General features: G+C 35.6%; 1 protein-coding gene across 1 annotated transcript; it reads left to right on the top strand.

Annotated features, from left to right (window-relative positions):
• Positions 1-1,229: 1,229 nt before the first annotated feature.
• On the top strand, positions 1,230-4,809 carry LOC126702381 (UDP-glycosyltransferase 74F2-like). The gene is made up of 2 exons (XM_050401071.1): positions 1,230-2,039; positions 3,918-4,809. Exons 1-2 carry the CDS (start codon positions 1,395-1,397, stop codon positions 4,638-4,640), a joined length of 1,368 nt encoding a protein of 455 aa, XP_050257028.1. The 5' UTR covers positions 1,230-1,394; the 3' UTR covers positions 4,641-4,809.
• The last annotated feature ends 14,321 nt before the right edge of the window (positions 4,810-19,130 follow it).

Below are 19,130 nucleotides of genomic sequence, written 5' to 3'. Positions count from 1 at the left end.
TCACGCATTGAAAACCAAAGATTTATTGAATCAAGACCATGATATTATTGAATCAAAACTTTGTCACATATTACAAAAAGAGATATGTCCTTAGGATTAATACCATTGCGTCTGACACTGGAAAAAGAGATAAAATTAATATCTTTAATTTACTTCTACCTAAGAGTCTTTAATCACATGAACACAACCCGCCAGGCAGCAACCTTCAGAGTTAAGGAAATTGATAACAACCTCAAAATCTCCTTCAACCTCAGTCACATTGGTGTCAATCTTCAGAGCAAAGACAATGGCTCCCTTCAGGGTTTTGAGTTTAGGGTTATAAAATAGAGTCGGGGGTTTCACCGTTTAAGTATGAATTATTTTTGTTATTTAAATAATAAATATATAAGGTATAAAATCTAAAATAAAAAGAAAAAGAAAATAATGGTGACGTGGAATAATAAATATATAAGGTATAAAATCTAAAATAAAAAGAAAGAGAAAATAATGGTGACGTGGAAAATTGTGGGAGCTTTAGAGGCTTCGGTTTTATATATATATATATATATATATAGATTATTCTTAATACCTGTTTTATTTGATTTTAAGTACATAAATAGTTTAAGCTTGGTTCTTTTATATAAAAATTTCTAGTTGACCAACATTTTTTGTCACCTCTAACACTTATAATTAAATATGAAAAATATTTTTTTAAAATCAATCTCTGTTGAACCAAACACAATCTTAAATAAAAAGAAAATAACTTGGTAATTTAACCCCAAAAAGAAATGCAGTCAATAAAATGCATTTTTTTTTTCATTAACACAATAAGCATTTATTTTTGGAAACAAGCCATTTATTTCTAAAGCGTGTCAAGTATTTTTCACCTTTCGTACATGTCCCACTTGGTGTAAGGTAAAAAAAAAAAAAAAAAGTTATGGCATAGTAAAACAACGATGCTAGTAACACATAAAAATACACTTTATCGCAACTGTCTTATGTGACAAATTCAGTGGTAGGAAAAAAATACTGAGCCCATATTATGGTGATGACAAACAATTACAGTTTGCCGCACAAAATAATTGAGGCAAAGTGTGAACGTTTATGTGTTGTACTAACATTACTAATAATGAAATATGCCATTATTGAGCACATGTGTGCACAAGATGTAATCAACTTGTCTTCTGTTGTTAGTTAATGAAATTTCCAGATTTCCTATAAAAAAGAAAAGAAAAGATGTCACGTACAACCTACCAGTCTTTTTGTTCTTTGGAATTTGGAAATGTCGAGTCGCATACTTCCTCCTACAAATAGGGTTCTCCAAATAGCAAGACATGTTCTCTTCCTAAGATAGCTCTAAGTTAGAAAGCTACTAAACTCAATAGTTGTTGAGCTAGCTCCCGAGTGAGAGAGAAATGGAAAACAAAGCATATAGAGGCCATGTCTTAGTTTTACCATATCCAAGCCAAGGCCACATAAATCCATTGCTCCAATTCTCTAAACGTTTGGTCTCCAAAGGGCTTAAAGCTACACTAGCCACAACCCTTTTCATCCACAACACCATGCAACCCCAATCATCAAGCTCTCTCCAATTTGACACAATATCAGATGGCTATGATGAAGGTGGGTTCGCCCAAGCAGAGAGTATCCATGCATATCTCAATCATATGGAAACTATAGGCTCAAAAACACTGGCTGACCTTATTATAAAGAACAAAAACACAGCAAACCCAATTGATTGCATAATATATGACCCTTTTTTGCCTTGGGCTTTGGAAGTAGCTAAAAAGTTTGGTATATTTGGAGCTGCTTTCTTCACTCAAACTTGTGCCGTGAATTTTATATACTATCATGTGCATCATGGACTATTGAAGCTACCAATTACTTCCACACCCATCTCAATTCCTGGTCTACCTGTGCTTGAGCTTGAAGATATGCCATCTTACATCAGTGTGCCTGGATCGTACCCAGCTTACTTTGAGATGGTGCTCAATCAATTTTCTAGCTCAGATAAAGCCGATGCAGTTCTTGTCAACACTTTCTACGAGCTAGAGCCTGAGGTGGGTAATTATATATGTTTATACAATTTCATTTTTATAATTTTTGTTTTAGAAATTGTTTATGTGAGTGTCGGACTGCCTTTTATTATTATTATTATTATTTTTTTTTTTATCATTTCACTCTACTTTTGTGCAAACAATAGGGGAGAAGAAAGTGATCATAAAGGTAGTACAAGTTTTAAAATATAATATTTACAAATAGAGGTATCCCTTTAAAAAAATATGAAATTCAGATATTTATTTATATTAGTGTTTAAATTTGATAATACTCACAATCGTCAATATGTTAATTATTCAAATCTACAATTATTGGAAAAAAGGTGCACAATCAGAAAAGAGTCAGAAATCTAAAGAAAGATCTTCCTCAAAATCAACAAATTATGTCACATCAGTTTATAAGATAATTTTGTAATAATTTTAGTAATTGATTATTAAAAATATTGACCATATGTTGTACACCCGAATTAGTTGGGGCACAACCATCCAAATTGAATATGTTGCATGTTCACACCAACCTATTTGAATCGGACATAATTAGCCATTAAAAGAACATGTTTGTATAGCATTTTTTAAGCCAACGAATAAATGCATTATTTTATTTTCAATTTTTTTAATTATTAATTTTGATTTTTCAAACACTTTTTTCTTTTTATTTTTTTATTTTTTTACCTTGCTCATAGAGGAAGTTCTAATATCACTTGATTCACTAGTTAATTTGATGGTCGCTTAGAAGCTCTTATTTCAAATTTGTTAGAAATTTAATCTCCGAATTGTTTTATGTGACTTTATTAATGAAACATGTAGCCATTTTTTTAAGCCAGTAAATAAGTTCATTATTTTTTTAAAACTTTATTATTATCATTGGCATTATTGGGGTGATGATCACTCTACGAGTACGAAGTTTTTGTGGGGTAGGAGGCAAGGACTGGAATTTAAGTTTCTAGAAAAAAGTTTCACACACATATACACTTAGATTAAACTAGATTATAATTTCTATATTGTATAAAAAAAAAAACTTTGTTATTTATTATTTTTTCGATTTCAACCCTACCCCCTTTTTTACACACTGCTTATATTGGAATTCTGATATATATATCACTTTAGAAATTTGATTCTCACCTAAGGATCTCTTATACAACCACACTTTGTTATAAATTTAATTTCCAATTTTTTATTTTTTATTTTTTGCGAGTCCACTAACATAGCATGTGTTATAATCTTAGTATCCCACATGGATTAAGTGTAAGTTTAACCATGTTTTTATAAGTTCTTGAGCACCGTTTCCGTGCAAGTTGGTCTAAAAGGTGAATTCTACCCATAAGTTCCTAACAACATGTTGAGATATCTTTTATCTCAAAAGCATAAACAATGAGTTTGAGCTTATTAATGTTATACTTTTTTTTTTTTTTTGGAATCATGGATGTCTCGGTTGAAAATATCAAGAGGTGTCAATTAAATTACGAGACTCTTGGCTATTAATGTTATACTAATCAATGCACTTTTGCTATAGTTATTCCATCTAATACTTGATCAATTTATTATGCATAATTGGATGCGAATGCTCATTCTAACATAATTAACCTGAAACTTCCATAAAGATCATGTCAGAATTAAGGTTGCAATAATACTAGTATCATACACTTTGCTACAATTGTCCAACATATTGTAAGTCATGAAGAAAAAATAGTGGTCTTTTATGATAATAACAAACAACCAATCATAATTTTCCACACTAGAACAATTCTAATGGAGTGTGTGACAATGATACTAGCATTATTGTTAAGGTTGTAATTATCAACAAGTTTTCAATTATATAATTGTTGCTATTGTAACCTTTCGTGCCGATTGAAATTTGATTATTGTCCTTTTTCATATTAGGCGGTGGACTCCATGTCAAAAGTATGTCAATTACTGCCAATTGGACCAACAATTCCATCTTTCTATTTAGACAAATGTCTAGAAAATGACAATGATTATGGGCTTAACCTTTTCGTATCAGACTCATTTGTTTGCAATAATTGGCTCAACACTAAGCCAGAAGGATCTGTTATTTACTTGTCCTTTGGTAGCATGGCTAGTTTAAGCAACAAGCAAATGGAGGAATTGGCATTTGCTTTAAAAGGAAGTAAATTCCATTTCTTGTGGGTTGTCCAGGCTTCTGAGGAAGCAAAGCTCCCTGAAAAGTTTGTGGAAGAGATAGGAAATAAAGGGTTGATAGTGCAATGGTGCTCCCAACTAGAAGTGCTATCAAATAAGGCAATTGGGTGCTTTTTAACACATTGTGGTTGGAATTCAACCTTGGAGGCATTGAGCTTGGGAGTGCCGATGGTGGGGGTGCCACAATGGACTGATCAAACTACAAATGCTAAGTATTTTCGGGATGTGTGGAAGGTGGGAGTGAGGGCTAAGGTTTGTGAGAATGGCATTGTTGAAAGAGAAGAGATTGAGTTTTGCATTAAGGAAGTAATGGAGGGTGAGAGAGGGAAAGATTTCCAAAAGAATGCTAAGAAATGGAGGGATTTGGCTATAAAGGCTATTAGTAAGGGTGGCAGTTCAGACAAGAATATTGATGAATTTGTCTCCAAATTCATAAACTCCTAATTTAAAAGCTATTTTTTTTTAGATGTAATAATTTTAACTCATGATGCAGTTTGAGAATGTAATCACTTTTTTTTTCTCTAATTGTCTTGTCGCGAAGAGTGATGCCATTGTTTTTAAATATTCACTATGGTCAATGAAAAAAATTCTAAGTTTGTGATTGGTTGTGAAACATTATCTAAATACTAATTACACCTCAAGCCAAGAATCTTGTAGCTCAACAGGCCGATACTTCTTGATCATTTTAACATAAACATTAATCCTACTTTCTCGTTGTAACTATTGAATTATATATTTTTTTAAAAATCACATCTCAAACCCAATTATACAAGCTAGATATGTGACAGTGATCACACGTCTAGGAATCTCACAAGTTTGCAAGGTCTTATTAAGAAAGAATAACTATTCTCCAAAAGTGATTCAAAAGTTGTTCTCTAATAAAATTTAGTGGCAACTAAGGGTATGTTTGGTAGCTGTTTTTTCTCAATTTTTTTTGTTTTCAAAAACAATTTTCTATTTTTGAGACTCAAAAATTTGTTTGGCAACCTAAAATGGACAGAAAACAAAAAATGTTCTCAAAACTCAGATTGTGAAGGAAACTGAAAGCATGCAAAATGTTGTTTTCAGTTTCTAATTTTCAAAAGTCAATGAAAACACGCATTTAATTTAATGAATCTATCTTATTTAATGAGTTAGTGTTAGAGTTCAAAACCTAGTAAAAACATATTTTAGTTTTTTCTATTTTTTTCTTCAAAAAACTATCTTTTTAATTTCAACTAACCAAACATGTTTTTGATTTCAAAAATACAAGAATATTGTTTTTTCTTTATATTCCCAAAAATAGGTTTTTGAAAATAAAAAACAAAAACTATTACCAAACATAACCTAACAGTCTCACATAATTAAGAACACCAAACAATCCACAAAATTACAAGGTTTCCACAAGATTAACCTAGAACTAAAACTAACATTTTAAAAAAGTACCCCTATGGGCGCCGAAAGAAAAGTCTTGTGAGCTAGCTATTCTTTAGAGTTTGAAATGTAAAAAGGAGAAAAATGTGAGCTCCATAGCTCAGTAAATAATCAATAAACCTAACTTGCTAGAACAAACATATAAAAACAAGAACATAATTGTTCACAGTAAATAAACTCCGTAGACATAGAAACAATAAATAAGTTCACTTGTGGGTTCCTAAGAATAATCAGATTGTAATTGTTCAATTTCCTACAACATAATTAATTTTTTTTGTAGTCATATCTGAAATCAAATATGATAACATCTCAGTTCAAAAAAAAGAAAAGAATATTATGTATCAATTTCATTCAAAATGCTGGTTCTTTTTACTAAACTTTTCGCACGCTTGATCCAAAATTTTTGAATTATGTAAAACTATATCATTTCCTAGGGAAAGGAAACTATGGTTTTTCTCTTTAAAGGACTTATTTAGGATAATTCCAACAATAAATTTTGGAAAAAATTTGGCTACAAACATAGTTGTAGCTTAAGACTACAATTTCCATTAAAATAACTAACATGACTATATATTAAGAAAATATAACTATTGGATTGCATATTCTATATGCTCTTAACACACATGTCAAATTTTTTGCTAATCGGATATTATTTATTATAAGATTCATAAACTTATTTTTTAAGAATAATTTTAGACTACAAAACCTTGCAATTAAACAATTGATTGATGGAATAGATATTGATTTTTTAATTTTGTAAATTTTTTGTAAGCATGGAGGATATAATAAGTAAATGTACTTTAACGGTGAAATTCATATCCAATAAAAAGATATTGATTGAAGTTGTAGCCTTAGGTTACAACTAAGTTTGTGGCCAAACGTTGTCTTAAATTTTATATAGAGAAACAAATAATTATTTTGTTAAATTAAACAATATGTTTTAAGTAAAAATATTACTAGTTAAGGAAAAAAAAAGTCTCTTCCAATAGCTTTATCAAATTTACCACACTTTCAATGTTAGGACACCTCAAGATCAACAAAATACAATGAAATAGAAAAATTAATTTACTGACTCTAAACTTTACTAATGAACTAAATTTATATGAATTCCATCTAATTTAAATTTGTCCCCTCAAAATATGTCAACTGAGGGAATACAAAAATAATGTTTATTCGAGAATTTAGGCAAGGCTAACCCCAAAAATTCCCTCTAATAATTTTGAGTGTGCCTATATGAAACCATCGCTTAAGTTTTTAATGTTTTAGTGAATGATAATAAAGGCATGTAAAAATGATGTTGAGTTGAGCATATGCAAACTTAACAAGGCAGGTTAAAAAAAAACTAGAATACCACTTTCATGTGCTCTCGTGCATGTAGAAGCAATTTAAGTCTTGTAGGTCTCCTTGCAAGAGTGTTTGTGACCTCCTGTTTAGTGAGGTCGTGTTAGTCGTTCCAAGAAACAATGATGGCAGAGCTGGAAGAGCTTTGGAAAAAAATTCTCTTTTATGGAAGAGGAAGATGAGAGTATATCTCTGGGGAGTAATAGCACAGAAGCATCAAACGAAATAGGGAAGAAATGCCTCGTGATGAAAGTACTTGCGCACGGAAGTATATCGTTGGAGCCGCTTTGAAAAAATTTGAGAATGCTTTGGAAACCCAATAAGGGAGTTCAGATAACGGAGATAGACGATGAGATATATTTAGTTGAGTTTAGCGATGGACGGGACAAGAAGAAAATCATGGATATGAGCCCTTGGAGCTATGAGAAGCAATTGATTTTGTTAAAGGAGTTTGAGGGTGAGCAAGTTTCAAAGGATATATCTATAAGGCAATCTCCATTTTGGGTTCAGATTTATAATCTTCCATTGATGAGCAGAACCTGTGAGACAGGACGGGTTATAGGCTCCACCTTAGGAGAGGTGATGCCCGTTGATGCAGCTGATTCAGGGGTCCAATGGGGAAAGTACCTTAGGGTTTGTGTGAAGATAGATGTCACTAAGAAATTAGACAGAGGAAAGAAAGTTATGGTTGAAGGTGGCGAGCAAAGATGGATTAACTTTAGGTATGAAAGACTTCCGAATTTCTGCTATAGATGTGGTCTTCTTAACCATGATTTGAGAGGTTATGCTGAAGCCTCGGATAAAGAAAACAAATCGGAGAAATTTTTTTTTCAATACGGACCGTGGTTGAGAGGGGAGGTGTCGCAAAGGTCAGGAAGTGAGGCACCAAAAGGAGGACAAAGTTTTGGGCCGAGTATGGGAGACAAACAGTGTGGCAATGAAGGAAAGCTCACAGAGAAGATTCCTCACGCGCCACTTGCAACAGTGGGGATGGGAGGTGATGTGGGGTCAATGATAAACGGCCTTGAAAGTAGGAACAAAGAGGATGAGACAAACAAGTCTGATTCTGGAAATCAGACTCCAGGAAATATTCACGAAAAGGGAATGGACAGTGGTATCGGGGTGAACACAGGAAGCATCTCTCCTTTCTAAGGAAAGGAAAATTTGACTAAGCCCACAACCCAAAAAGAAGCTAGAGAAGACATGATGTGGGAGAAAGGGACTTAACAGAGGGAAGAGCCTCATTTCAATTTTTGTTTGGCACCAAGGCTTGAAGGCCCAAAAGGAGAAGAAAGCCCATTTAAAAATGAGGAAGTAAATGGCCCAATGGCCATGTGTTTTAATGAAGAGCTGGGTTGGGTGGCTGAGAGCTTGGGCCCGAAAAGTGGGTACTAGAAGAGACTCATGAGGAAGGCCCAAAGTGAAAAAGGAGAGTATGGGCTTAGACCAACTGGGCAGTAAGAGAACCGGTCCTATACCCATTCAGGAACTTGAACAAAAACACGTTAGTGCAGAAATGAAGGAAAACAGAGAGCAAAACAAACACCACATAAGAAAAGGAAACTAATAGGGATGGCGAAGAGGCGGCGGCTGCACAGCAGCACCGCTGAGCCCGATGAGCATCTTGGCTTGGAATTTTCGGGGTCTTGGATCACCCTTGATAGTTCGGATTCTCACTAACGAGGTGAAATCAAAAAATGTGATCCTGGTTTTCCTTGTGGAGACTAAAGCGAGTTCTAGCAGAATGAAGGGATTAATGAGGAAATTGGAGTTGACTTAGGGGATTGATGTTCCAAGCGACGGTAAGAGCAACGGGTTGGCAATGATTTGGAAGGAGGGAACAGACATTAGATTTAAGAGCTGCTCTAACTCACATATTGACCATGTGGAGTACGATGAGAAGGGGCTGAATCCATGGGGGGCGACTAGGTTTTGCGGACATCCAAATGCAAGGAAAAGGAGTATTTCTTGGAGTTTGCTTGAAACACTGAAAAACCAGTGTGATATTCCGTGGGTGGTCTTTGGTGATTTCAATGAGATCACCCACCCCAACGAGAAACTGGGATGGGCAGACTGAGATGCCAATCGAATGAGGGGCTTTAGAGATTGCTTGAGCGCTTACGGACTACATGATATAGGTTTTTTTGGTAGCAGATTTACATGGTGCAATGGTTGGTTTGGGGACCAATAGACTCTAATTAGGCTGGATCAAGTGATGGCTAACGAGGGCTGGCTAGTGAGATTCTCCGAAGCACAAGTCCATCATATTTCAATGGCAGCTTTGGACCATTGCCTATTGGCTTTGTTTTTGAGGAAAAAGGTTCCACCAAAGAAAGTGAGGAAGAGATTCTTTTTTGAGGCAATGTGGACCAGAGATGATAGATGCAAAAAGGTGATTGAAAGGGCTTGGGATCTATTGTGGGCTAATGTCGATATTCAAGAAAGGATAAAAAATTGCCTAGGGTAGCTACGAAGGTGGAATCACGGGGTCTATAGGAATGTGAATAAGGTTCTGAAGTTGAAACACGAGCGACTTAGACAACTGGAAGCATTTAACCTATTGCATGAGACAGCGGAGGAAATTCAAGGATTGAAAAAGGAAATCAATGAGACTTTCATAAGGGAGGAGGTAATGTGGAATTAGAGATCTAGGGCCCTTTGGATTAAATGCGGCGATCGTAACAAAAAATTCTTCCACGTTAAGGCAAATCAAAGACGAAGAATAAACAAGATTAAAGGGCTTCAAGGGGCAGATGATGTGTGGTATGATCAGCCAGAAGACATTGAGAAAGAATTTCTTGAGTACTTCTCATCTATTTTTAGCACAACAAGCCCATCTTCTTTTGCAGCTAGCCTGGAAGCCATAAATCTGCAGGTCATGGCAGATATGAATGCTTCACCCCTTAAGGAGTTCAGTGCGATGGAAGTCTGGAAAGCGCTACATCAAATGCACCCTACCAAAGCCCTCGGCCCCAACGGTATGTCTCCTATTTTCTATCAAAAGTATTGGGATGTTGTTGGAGATAGTGTAACAAACTCTGTTCTTCAAGTACTAAATATTGGATGTATGCTGAATGGTTGGAATGAAAATTATATTTGTCTTATATCTAAGGTCAGCTCCCCCAAAAAATATCTAAATTCAAACCTATTAGTCTATGTAACGTTCTCTATAAAATTGCAGCAAAAGTCCTTGCTAACAAGTTGAAGCTGATTCTACCTGAAGTTATTAGCGAGTCTTAGAGTGCTTTCGTACCAGGAAGACAGATAATTGATAATGTGATTGCAGCATTCGAGACTATGCATAGCATTGATCTAAGAAGAAAGGGGAAACAGAGTCTGATGACAATTAAGCACGACATGAGCAAAGCGTACGACAGAGTGGAGTGGGCATATTTGGATGCAATGATGAGAAAACTGGGGTTTGCAGAGTGAAGGATTAAGCTGATCATGATGTGTGTGACGACGGTGCAGTTCTCATCAATGGTGAGCTGAGAGGAAGAATAAGCCCATTAATGGGGGTGCGTCAAGGCGATCCCATCTCCCCGTATCTCTTCCTTTTATGCTTGGAAGGGCTTTCTACTATGCTGAAGAGAGAGGAAACAGAGGACAAAATAAAAGGGGTGTCGGTGGGCCGTGGTGCTCCTTAAGTGTCCCATCTGCTGTTTACAGATGATAGTATCATCTTTTGTAGGGCAAGTGTGAGTGAAGGTCAGAGGGTGATGAAGGTACTGGTTGATTATGAACAAGAATTGGGGCATAAGCTAAACAAGGAGAAGACATCACTATTCTTTAGTAGAAATACCAACAGAGAGAGCCAAGAAGAAATTAAGGAGCTCTTCAGGGCCCAAATCATCCAACAACATGAAAAATATTTGGGCTTGCCCCCCATTAGTGGGCCATGGAAAGAAAAAGGCTTTTAACCTAATCAAAGACCAAATCGGAAGGAAAATAGCAAATTGTAAAGGCAAGCTACTGTCTAATGCGGGCCATGAGATTCTAATTAAGGCAGTTGCCAAGCCACACCTACCTACACAATGAGCTGTTTCAAGTTCCCAGATTCCCTTTGCAAAGAGCTAAATTTGATGATGAGAAACTTCTGGTGGGAGCAGAAAGATAAGGAGAGGAAAATGGCTTGGATCTCATAGGAGAAGTTGTGCATCCCAAAATTAGAAGGCAACATGGGTTTTAAGGATCTCAAGGCTTTCAATCTCACGCTTCTAGCCGAACAAGGGTGGCAGATTCAACAAAACCCAAACTCCATTACCCATAAAATGCTTAAAGCAAAGTATTTCACGGGAAGCACTTTTATGGAGGCAAACTTAGGTCAAAGACCCTTCTATGTGTGGAGAAGTCTGATGGCAGCAAGGGAAGTTCTTGAAAGGGGGTCCCATTGGATTGTTGGAAATGGGAAGGTCAAGATGTGGAGGGATAGATGGCTCCCAACCCCACATACCTTCAAAGCAGTCAGCCCGAGGAGTTAGACACAAGAAATGGACAAGGTGGAGCAGCTAATAGATAGGGGAGAGGTTCATAGGATGCTAATTTGGTGAGGAGCAATTTCTTAGCACATGAAGCAGAAGTTATTTTAGGCATCCCCATTAGTCCCACACTCCTTGAGGATTCACTGGTTTGGGCATGGACAAGGAATGACTCTTTCACTGTCAGAAGTGCCTATGAGGTGGCATACAATTTCCTTAAGGAAGGAAAAAAAGCAAGATGATTTTGGGGGGGGGGGGGGAAGCTCGGACAGAACAAAGATGAGGGAATTCTGGAAGTTCATTTAGAAGTTGGAATGCCTAAATAAGGTAAAATAGTTTTTTTGGAAAAACATTCTACCAACCAACTCTCGGCTTGCATCAAGGAAAATCACAATGGATGATAGTTATGGATTGTGTGGTCTGTGTGAAACCTTGGGTCATGTTCTTTGGGGTTGTAAGTTTGCTTTAGAGGTGTGGAAAATTGTGGGACTGCCAACAAAGGCTAGGGACCAGCTTTAGTGCCTGAGGGAATTCATTGACGTGGTGTGGAGGCTGAAGGAGGATGAGAGTGTCCAGGACTGGGAAAGGTACGTAGTCATGGAATGGAAAATCTAGAATAATAGAAATGCTATCAAGCATGAAGGACATTGTAAACAGCCTAAGCAAGTTGCAAAGGAGGCCCGTAACCACACTGAGGAATGCAGACAATCTGATACTACTACCCCAATTTGAATCCCTACTCGAGCCACCAAGGGCTAGATGGTATAAAGTTAATGTGGATGGAGCTATTTTCTCGGATTCAGGTAGCTGTGGTGTTGGAGTTGTAATAAAAAATGAGAAGGGCCAACTCATGGGCAGGGACGGAACCAGGACTTAAAGTTAGGGGGGCGGTTCTGCTGCTAGTTGTGTGTAGCAACTCCGGCCTTTGACTCTACTACTTTACCACTAAGAATTTTTGTTTAAAACTTTTTAAATGGCCAAGTTGTTTGTTTTGGGTAAAATAGATTGATTGTACTTAAATGATAAAATTACAATTTTTTTACAAATTGCTAATGTAGTGAGTGATTATTGATAAGTAAAAAATAATGCAAGTGTGCAAACTAATAAGAATTTGCTACCTTAATAGTTTGTAAAAATGTTGTAAAAAAGTGTGACTATAACATTACTCTTAAAAAAATTGATGGCATTATTGGGGGGGGGGGGGGGGAATGTAATTTTATTGAACAAAATTGCTAAAAGTAGTACCTATTAATATACTAATATTTTTTTTTTAAAAAAATTTAGGGGGGGCCATTGCCCTGCCTAGTCAATAGATAGATTCGTCCCTGCTCATGGGTGCACTAAGCAAAAGAATTAAGCTCCCTTTAGGGCCTTCAGAGGTTGAGGCAAAGGCTATGGAGAAAGGCATTCAGTTGGCAAGAGATCTAAGCCTCAAGGAGATCATCATCGAAGGAGACACAAAGCAGGTGGTAATGGCCATTTCTGATACAGTTTATGCCCCAAGCTTTACCAGTAAGGTGATAGAGGGAATAAGATTCTGGCTGTTGCACTTTAAAGCCTAGACGACCTCTCATGTAGGTAGAAATGGAAATATGGTTACGTACCAGTTAGCCAAGCATGCTATGTTTGAGGATGAATTTATTATTTGGGTGGAGGATACCCCTCCCATTGTATCAAATCAGGTTCTTATGGATTTAATCTCTATGGATAGTTGTCCAAATCAATGAAATGGTAGTCGGTGTTCGTTATCAAAAAAAAGAAAAAGAAAAAGTTTTTAATGTTTTGACTTTTGAGAATATGCTTAATAGGCCCAAAGTGGGGCCTATTAGTCCTTTTCTAGGAAAATGAACAATCATAAGCCCATCAAAGTGGGGCCTATTAGTTTTTTTTTTTTAGGGGGCGTGCTAGGGCCCCGAACCATGTGGCTCACAAGTGAGCATTGTCAGGACTTTTTAAGTCTCCGATGATTAAATAAGAAATTCGAGGTTCAATTACCGCTTATATCAGAAATTGATTGGTGTCTTGGTTTGATGATAAAGAACTGTCATCAGAAGCGAACGCCATAGATTAAAACTTTTTCAAATTTTTTTTTTAACATTTATATTTTTCTAACTTTCAATTCAATTAAAAAAAAAAAAGAAAAGATCAAGCTCCTACTCTATTTTTAAAGTATAATTCAAATATGGAATTATTAATATGAAATTATAATTATAAGATCACATTTATTTATATGAAATTATAATTCTAAGATCACATTTAGGGATAATTTGTGTTATTAGGATATAAGTATAAGTTGGAAAATTTTGTGTTGGGAGAGATGGTCTTTTGAGTTTTGAACAATCTTAAACACCCGTTGAACCTAAACCTTCACCTATATATATCATGCACACTTTTCGGAGAGAAGGTAAACATCTCATATTCCTCAAGAGAGACTAAATACTGTAAGAATTTTTTTTTTTAAAACCTCGTGCAAGATTATTTCTCTCAAATTACAACTACAAGTGAGCTCATTGGTGTTGTTGGTGTGGACAAGTTCATTTGTGGATGAAGATCTATGAAAAAAGGCCAGAGTTTTGAAGTCCCCACGGCAAAAGTCTAATAAGTTGTTAACTGGAGTTACAATTCTGTCTAATCTATGAAATTATTATAAGCATAAACTGATTGTAACAACTATTCATTAATTCAATAACTTGAGTCAATCTAGTTTTTTCAATTTATTAACTAACTTCATTCAAAAATTAAGTTATTAACATTTTGGAGTCAACTCTAACTCTAAAACCCAAAATATAGTTTTCTATGCTCAATTGCCTTAAATCATTACAAGTTTTAGAAATTTATGGCTTAAAAAAGGTGTAATGTGTAACTCTTACACTATTAATTATTATGAAGCAAGAGTGTATGGTTTAATATATGGGTGAACCTAATCTGTGGGCCTATTAACTAAACGGTGGACCATTTATTTTAACTAACCTATCACCTAAACAACTAGCCCAAAGAAAGTATAACCCAACAATGAGCCCATAGCCTAGAAAGTTAGTGCTTAAGTCTATTACGACAATGTTTATAGTCCTAGCTTTTTTAATAAAAAAAAAAAAATTGTACCCGTACATATTCCCAAGTTATACACTAGTTAATTATGGGCCTATTAACTAAATAGTTGACCATTTATTTTAACTAACCTATCACCTAAACAACTAGCCCAAAGAAAGTATAACCCAACAATGAGCCCATAGCCTAGAAAGTTAGTGCTTAAGTCTACTACGACAATGTTTATAGTCCTTGCTTTTTTTAATTGTACCTGATCATATTTTCGAATTATACACTAGTTAATTATTACGAAGCCAGAGCGTATGGTTTAATATATGAGTGAGTCTAATATGTGGGCCTATTAACTAAACGGTAGACCATTTATTTTAACTAACCTATCACCTAAACAACTAGTCCAAAGAAAGTATAACCCAACAATGAGCCCATAACCTAGATATATACGCAGCATTTTCCACTAAGCATCTAGCAATGGGTCTAGCAGCATCCATGGACGGTATGGCTGGTCATTTCCGGCGGCGGCTTGGAATTCTGATTGATCCGTATGGTGGCGTTTGCTGGTTGCTATTTTGTGTTTGGAGATTTGGGGTTTGTTGCTTATGAAGGAAAGGTGTTTGAGTTTGGGTTTGGATGGGGATTTGGGTTTGGTTAGGATTTGGGGTTTTTCTTGTCTTTTGTCTTCCCTCAGGACTGAGATTTTCTACCAAGATATTTGAATCTCTCTGTGCTTTTGATGGCTTTAGAAAATTAAAAAAACAAAGAAATGTAGTGAAGATTTTAAGAGATGGAAAATATCAGGCAATAAATCTTAGTTGTGAAATCAAACGGAAATGAAGACTTGAATTTGAAACACGTCTCCATGTTTCAAATCCAAAACATGCTCCACTAGCTGTTTTGTTTGCTTTCATCCCACTGAACCTGCTGGAAAAGTGCAGTGAAAATAGTGACAAAATGGTACAGATGAGGGCACACACGGGGGACAAGGTTTTGGAGAGAGAATTCAATTCCCTGAATTTTGAAAAATTAATCGTTAAATTGCATGTTTTTATTTTATTTTATTTTTTTTAATGTTTTCATAGGCATATCATTATTATTATTTTTTATTTTTTATTTTTTTTTAAGAGGAATTGAAATAAACAACACGATACAAAGTCACTGCCTCGCCAAAGGGGCAAGGCCAGCATTCGTAATTCTACTGTAGTGCATATCAGATACATCCACATTTACAATGGAAAGAATGTCAGAGTTGGGGGGGAAAATCAAAAACAACAAACTTCTCTTCTCTGACATAATCGTGCCCCTTCTGGCAAGCGCGTCTGCACCCTTATTTCTTTACCAATACACATGCTCCACTCGCACTTGGTGGAATCTGCCCAGTAAGGATCTGCAGTGATCAAGAATAGGAGAAAAAGTTCTATTAGCACTGTTGTTAGAATTAAGCAATTCCGCAATCACTTTCGCATCCAATTCCACAACCAAGCTTTGGATACCAATGCTAGAAGCCAGCTTCAGCCCATCCCTCAATGCCCAAACCTTTGCCACAATGCTAGTAGCGTATCCAATTTCGTACAAATTAGATTTTATTTACCCTAGATAAATATCTTTATTTTTATTTTTTGCATAATTTTTTACTAAAAAAACTTAAAATTTGAAGAAAACCTTTATGGTCGCATACCAACTTGCCTCAAATCGCTGACCCCAGTCCATGTCTAGCGTTGGAAGTGTCTGTTCACTACATCACTATACAGATAATGGACGCCTCACCCCCTCTGATTTGTTTTGTACTTTTTTTTTTTTTTTTTTGGAATTAACACTTACAAATTTTATCCACTCGCCTACTTCTTTAATACCAAGCAAGAAACTCGTCAAACAAATCCAATACTAAGAAATTAAATCCCAGCAAGATAATTGGTGGTTAGAGTGCAGGTTAGATCCATCAAAATCCAAGAAAAACCAAAAGAGCACAAAGAAATCATGACTGCTGTATATACAAAAATTAAAAGAAATGAGTGATTGCATAAATTATTACTTCATAAGGGATGTTGACAAAATTTCAGAACATGTATTTAGAATACATAATGTAGAAAGAGAAAAAGGGGGGGGGGGGGGGGGGAGAGAGAGAGAGAGAGAGAGAGAGAGAAAACCAATGAAGGTGAAAAAGGCAACTCCTTTGATGGAAGGCGAATGTATATTCTCAATAAGTAGGAATGGACTGATCAGCCTTGACAGCATATATGCATGGATTCCCCCCAGATACATTAAATATTCTTTTAAAACCCTGAAAAATTGGAACTAAATAAATGACGGGACATGGTACATTTAAATAGTTTATTTCTACTTTATAGGCAGCATATCATAATCATATATATAAAAAAAATTAGCTAATGACCTTAAAGTAATGTCCTAATGTGTCCTGAATATATATGCAAGTAGAAATTAGGTGCTATAAAGCAATAAAATTGAAACCACGATTCCATTTTCATGAGGTGCCCAAAGAACTGAAAAAAGAATTTCATTCACAGTAAATGACTACAAAAGAAAAGGTTGTACCTGTGTCTGCAACCACTTGGCAACCTGTAATGATTGCATGCCATGGTGACACTGCAGTCTAAGACATGATTTGTTAGTACTCTATAAACAGATGCTGTTATGAAGCAAGCAAGGATTCACATTCAATGAACATGGACAACGAAAAGAACACGTAAACTTAAACTCATCCTTGGAATTGATCACACTGGGTTATTCCTTAAAAGATGAAAGTTGAGAAACTCATATGAAGCAATTTTAGAAGGGGTCATTACCCAGTGCTGATAATTATAAAAAAAAAAGTAAAATGAAGAAAATGGAAGTCTTTGCCGTTCGTTCACCAAAGGAAATAATACTCAATCCTCCAGGCTTGGAAGTTGGAACTGAGTGTGCATAAGTATGAGTCTTCCCACAATACAGGTAAACGTGAAAAGGGATACTTTTTTACCCTCAATGCATGAAATATTTTTCTAGAAATGTTCAATATAAACTTCTACTAACTGCAATACATGACAAGTTGAAAACAAGGAAAATTCCCAATCTGACTAACACTTCTATTTGTCAGTATTATATATAGAGGGATAATACCTTACATTCCATATGGACGTTCCAGTCTGAAAGTGGGATCTGGAGGTTTTCCCAGGTTCAGACCAGAAATATCAACAACCAAAAGGTCGTTTTCTGGGCCTTTTGACTAATGATCTATCTCTTTCACTAAAAATTGAAGGATAAATTTTGTTATGTAATACCACAACTAGTATATTAATATATTAAAAAGACAATTACTTGAAAATGAGCTACAAACTTATAGATATCAAGCATTACCTTACAGGTAGAAGTAATCAACATTGTTCATTGATTACCATAAACTATCACTATGTAAGAAAATGTATTAAAAATTTTGCGTTGACATGAATTTTAGATTCATAATGAGTTTGATTGAACTCTTTATTCCCCTCCCTTCTTTTGGACCTTCTGTATTGGCTGTAATTTTTAGCCTTGTCCAACAATGATTGTAAAAGGTGTTAACATTCAAGTGGTGCAATCTGAAACCTAGAAGTGAAGCATTTAGATCAACACATTGGTACTCTCCACTACTATGCTATATACACCACTACAAAACATAGACCAGCACCTAGCAACGTTGCACACACCATGCACTGAGCCTTTTTCAGTCATGTTCGTTGAAGGCCCTCTGATATAGCATTGGTAATTTAATGTTCATAGGGTTTATTTCATATCTATTTTTGGAGCATTTAACATCAACCGATCTCCCAAAACTTCTAATATTTTTCTGTACCTACTCTTGCCCTGACCAAATATACATGCTGGCTTTATGCTCTCTTTTGCCTCCATAGGAATTAAAACATAAATATATAAAGTTTCCAACTGGATCAATACCCATGATAACAGTCAATGACTGAAAAATCAAGATGTGAATCAGAAACCCATATAATTATAATAGAGACGCAAACAACGTAGCTAAAGCATCAGACTGCATAAATTTTGTATTTCTAAGCAATGGTGCAACTTCTTGAGAACGGGAGTAATCAGCTCTTCCTATTTCCATTCATTTCTTGATTTTTCCTTTCCTTCTTTTTCATTCTTGAGTGGCATGAAGGAGGGAGATACTGGAGCAGAGGAAATAATAAACCCTCTCACTCTTCCTTTCTCATATTATCTTTTTTTATTAATTTTTTTAACCATATTTTATATTTTGACAAAGTCTAAAGCATAGCAAAATGCCAAACCACTTTCTGATGAGACCATAGGGAATCAGGATAAAAGGAGTGGCGGCTACCTCACCTGCAGGACCAGTAGTGAGGCATCAAGTGCTACAACATAGAGCATCACTTCCTTGCGAGGACAAGAGGAAAAGTGCTACTCTACATACAAGAGTAGACATCATCCTCCACTTTTTATTGAAGAAATTGGAGGATATCTTTTGCATTCAATTATGAAAAGTCCGTATAGCCTTTTTGTATGTTATTATGTCCTACATAACTTCTCCCATCTGAACTACGGTGACATTTGTAAATAATCCAAACTACAGTGTCAGGATACCATAACTTTTTGCATCTGAAAATGTCTACATACCATAACATAAGTATCCTTTTGAGGATCCAACTTG

Source organism: Quercus robur, chromosome 10 (assembly GCF_932294415.1).
Source record: "Quercus robur chromosome 10, dhQueRobu3.1, whole genome shotgun sequence".
NCBI lineage: Eukaryota > Viridiplantae > Streptophyta > Magnoliopsida > Fagales > Fagaceae > Quercus > Quercus robur.
The sequence above is the reverse complement of the archived record's forward strand: the minus strand, read 5'-3'. Positions and strand labels throughout refer to the sequence as shown.

Bases quoted from the DNA above. Each gene is read 5' to 3' on its own strand.
- LOC126702381 (XM_050401071.1), top strand. From the start codon at position 1,395: ATGGAAAACAAAGCATATAGAGGCCATGTCTTAGTTTTACCATATCCA. The intron at 2,040-3,917 runs GTGGGTAATTAT...TTTTCATATTAG, and splicing joins TCTACGAGCTAGAGCCTGAG to GCGGTGGACTCCATGTCAAA.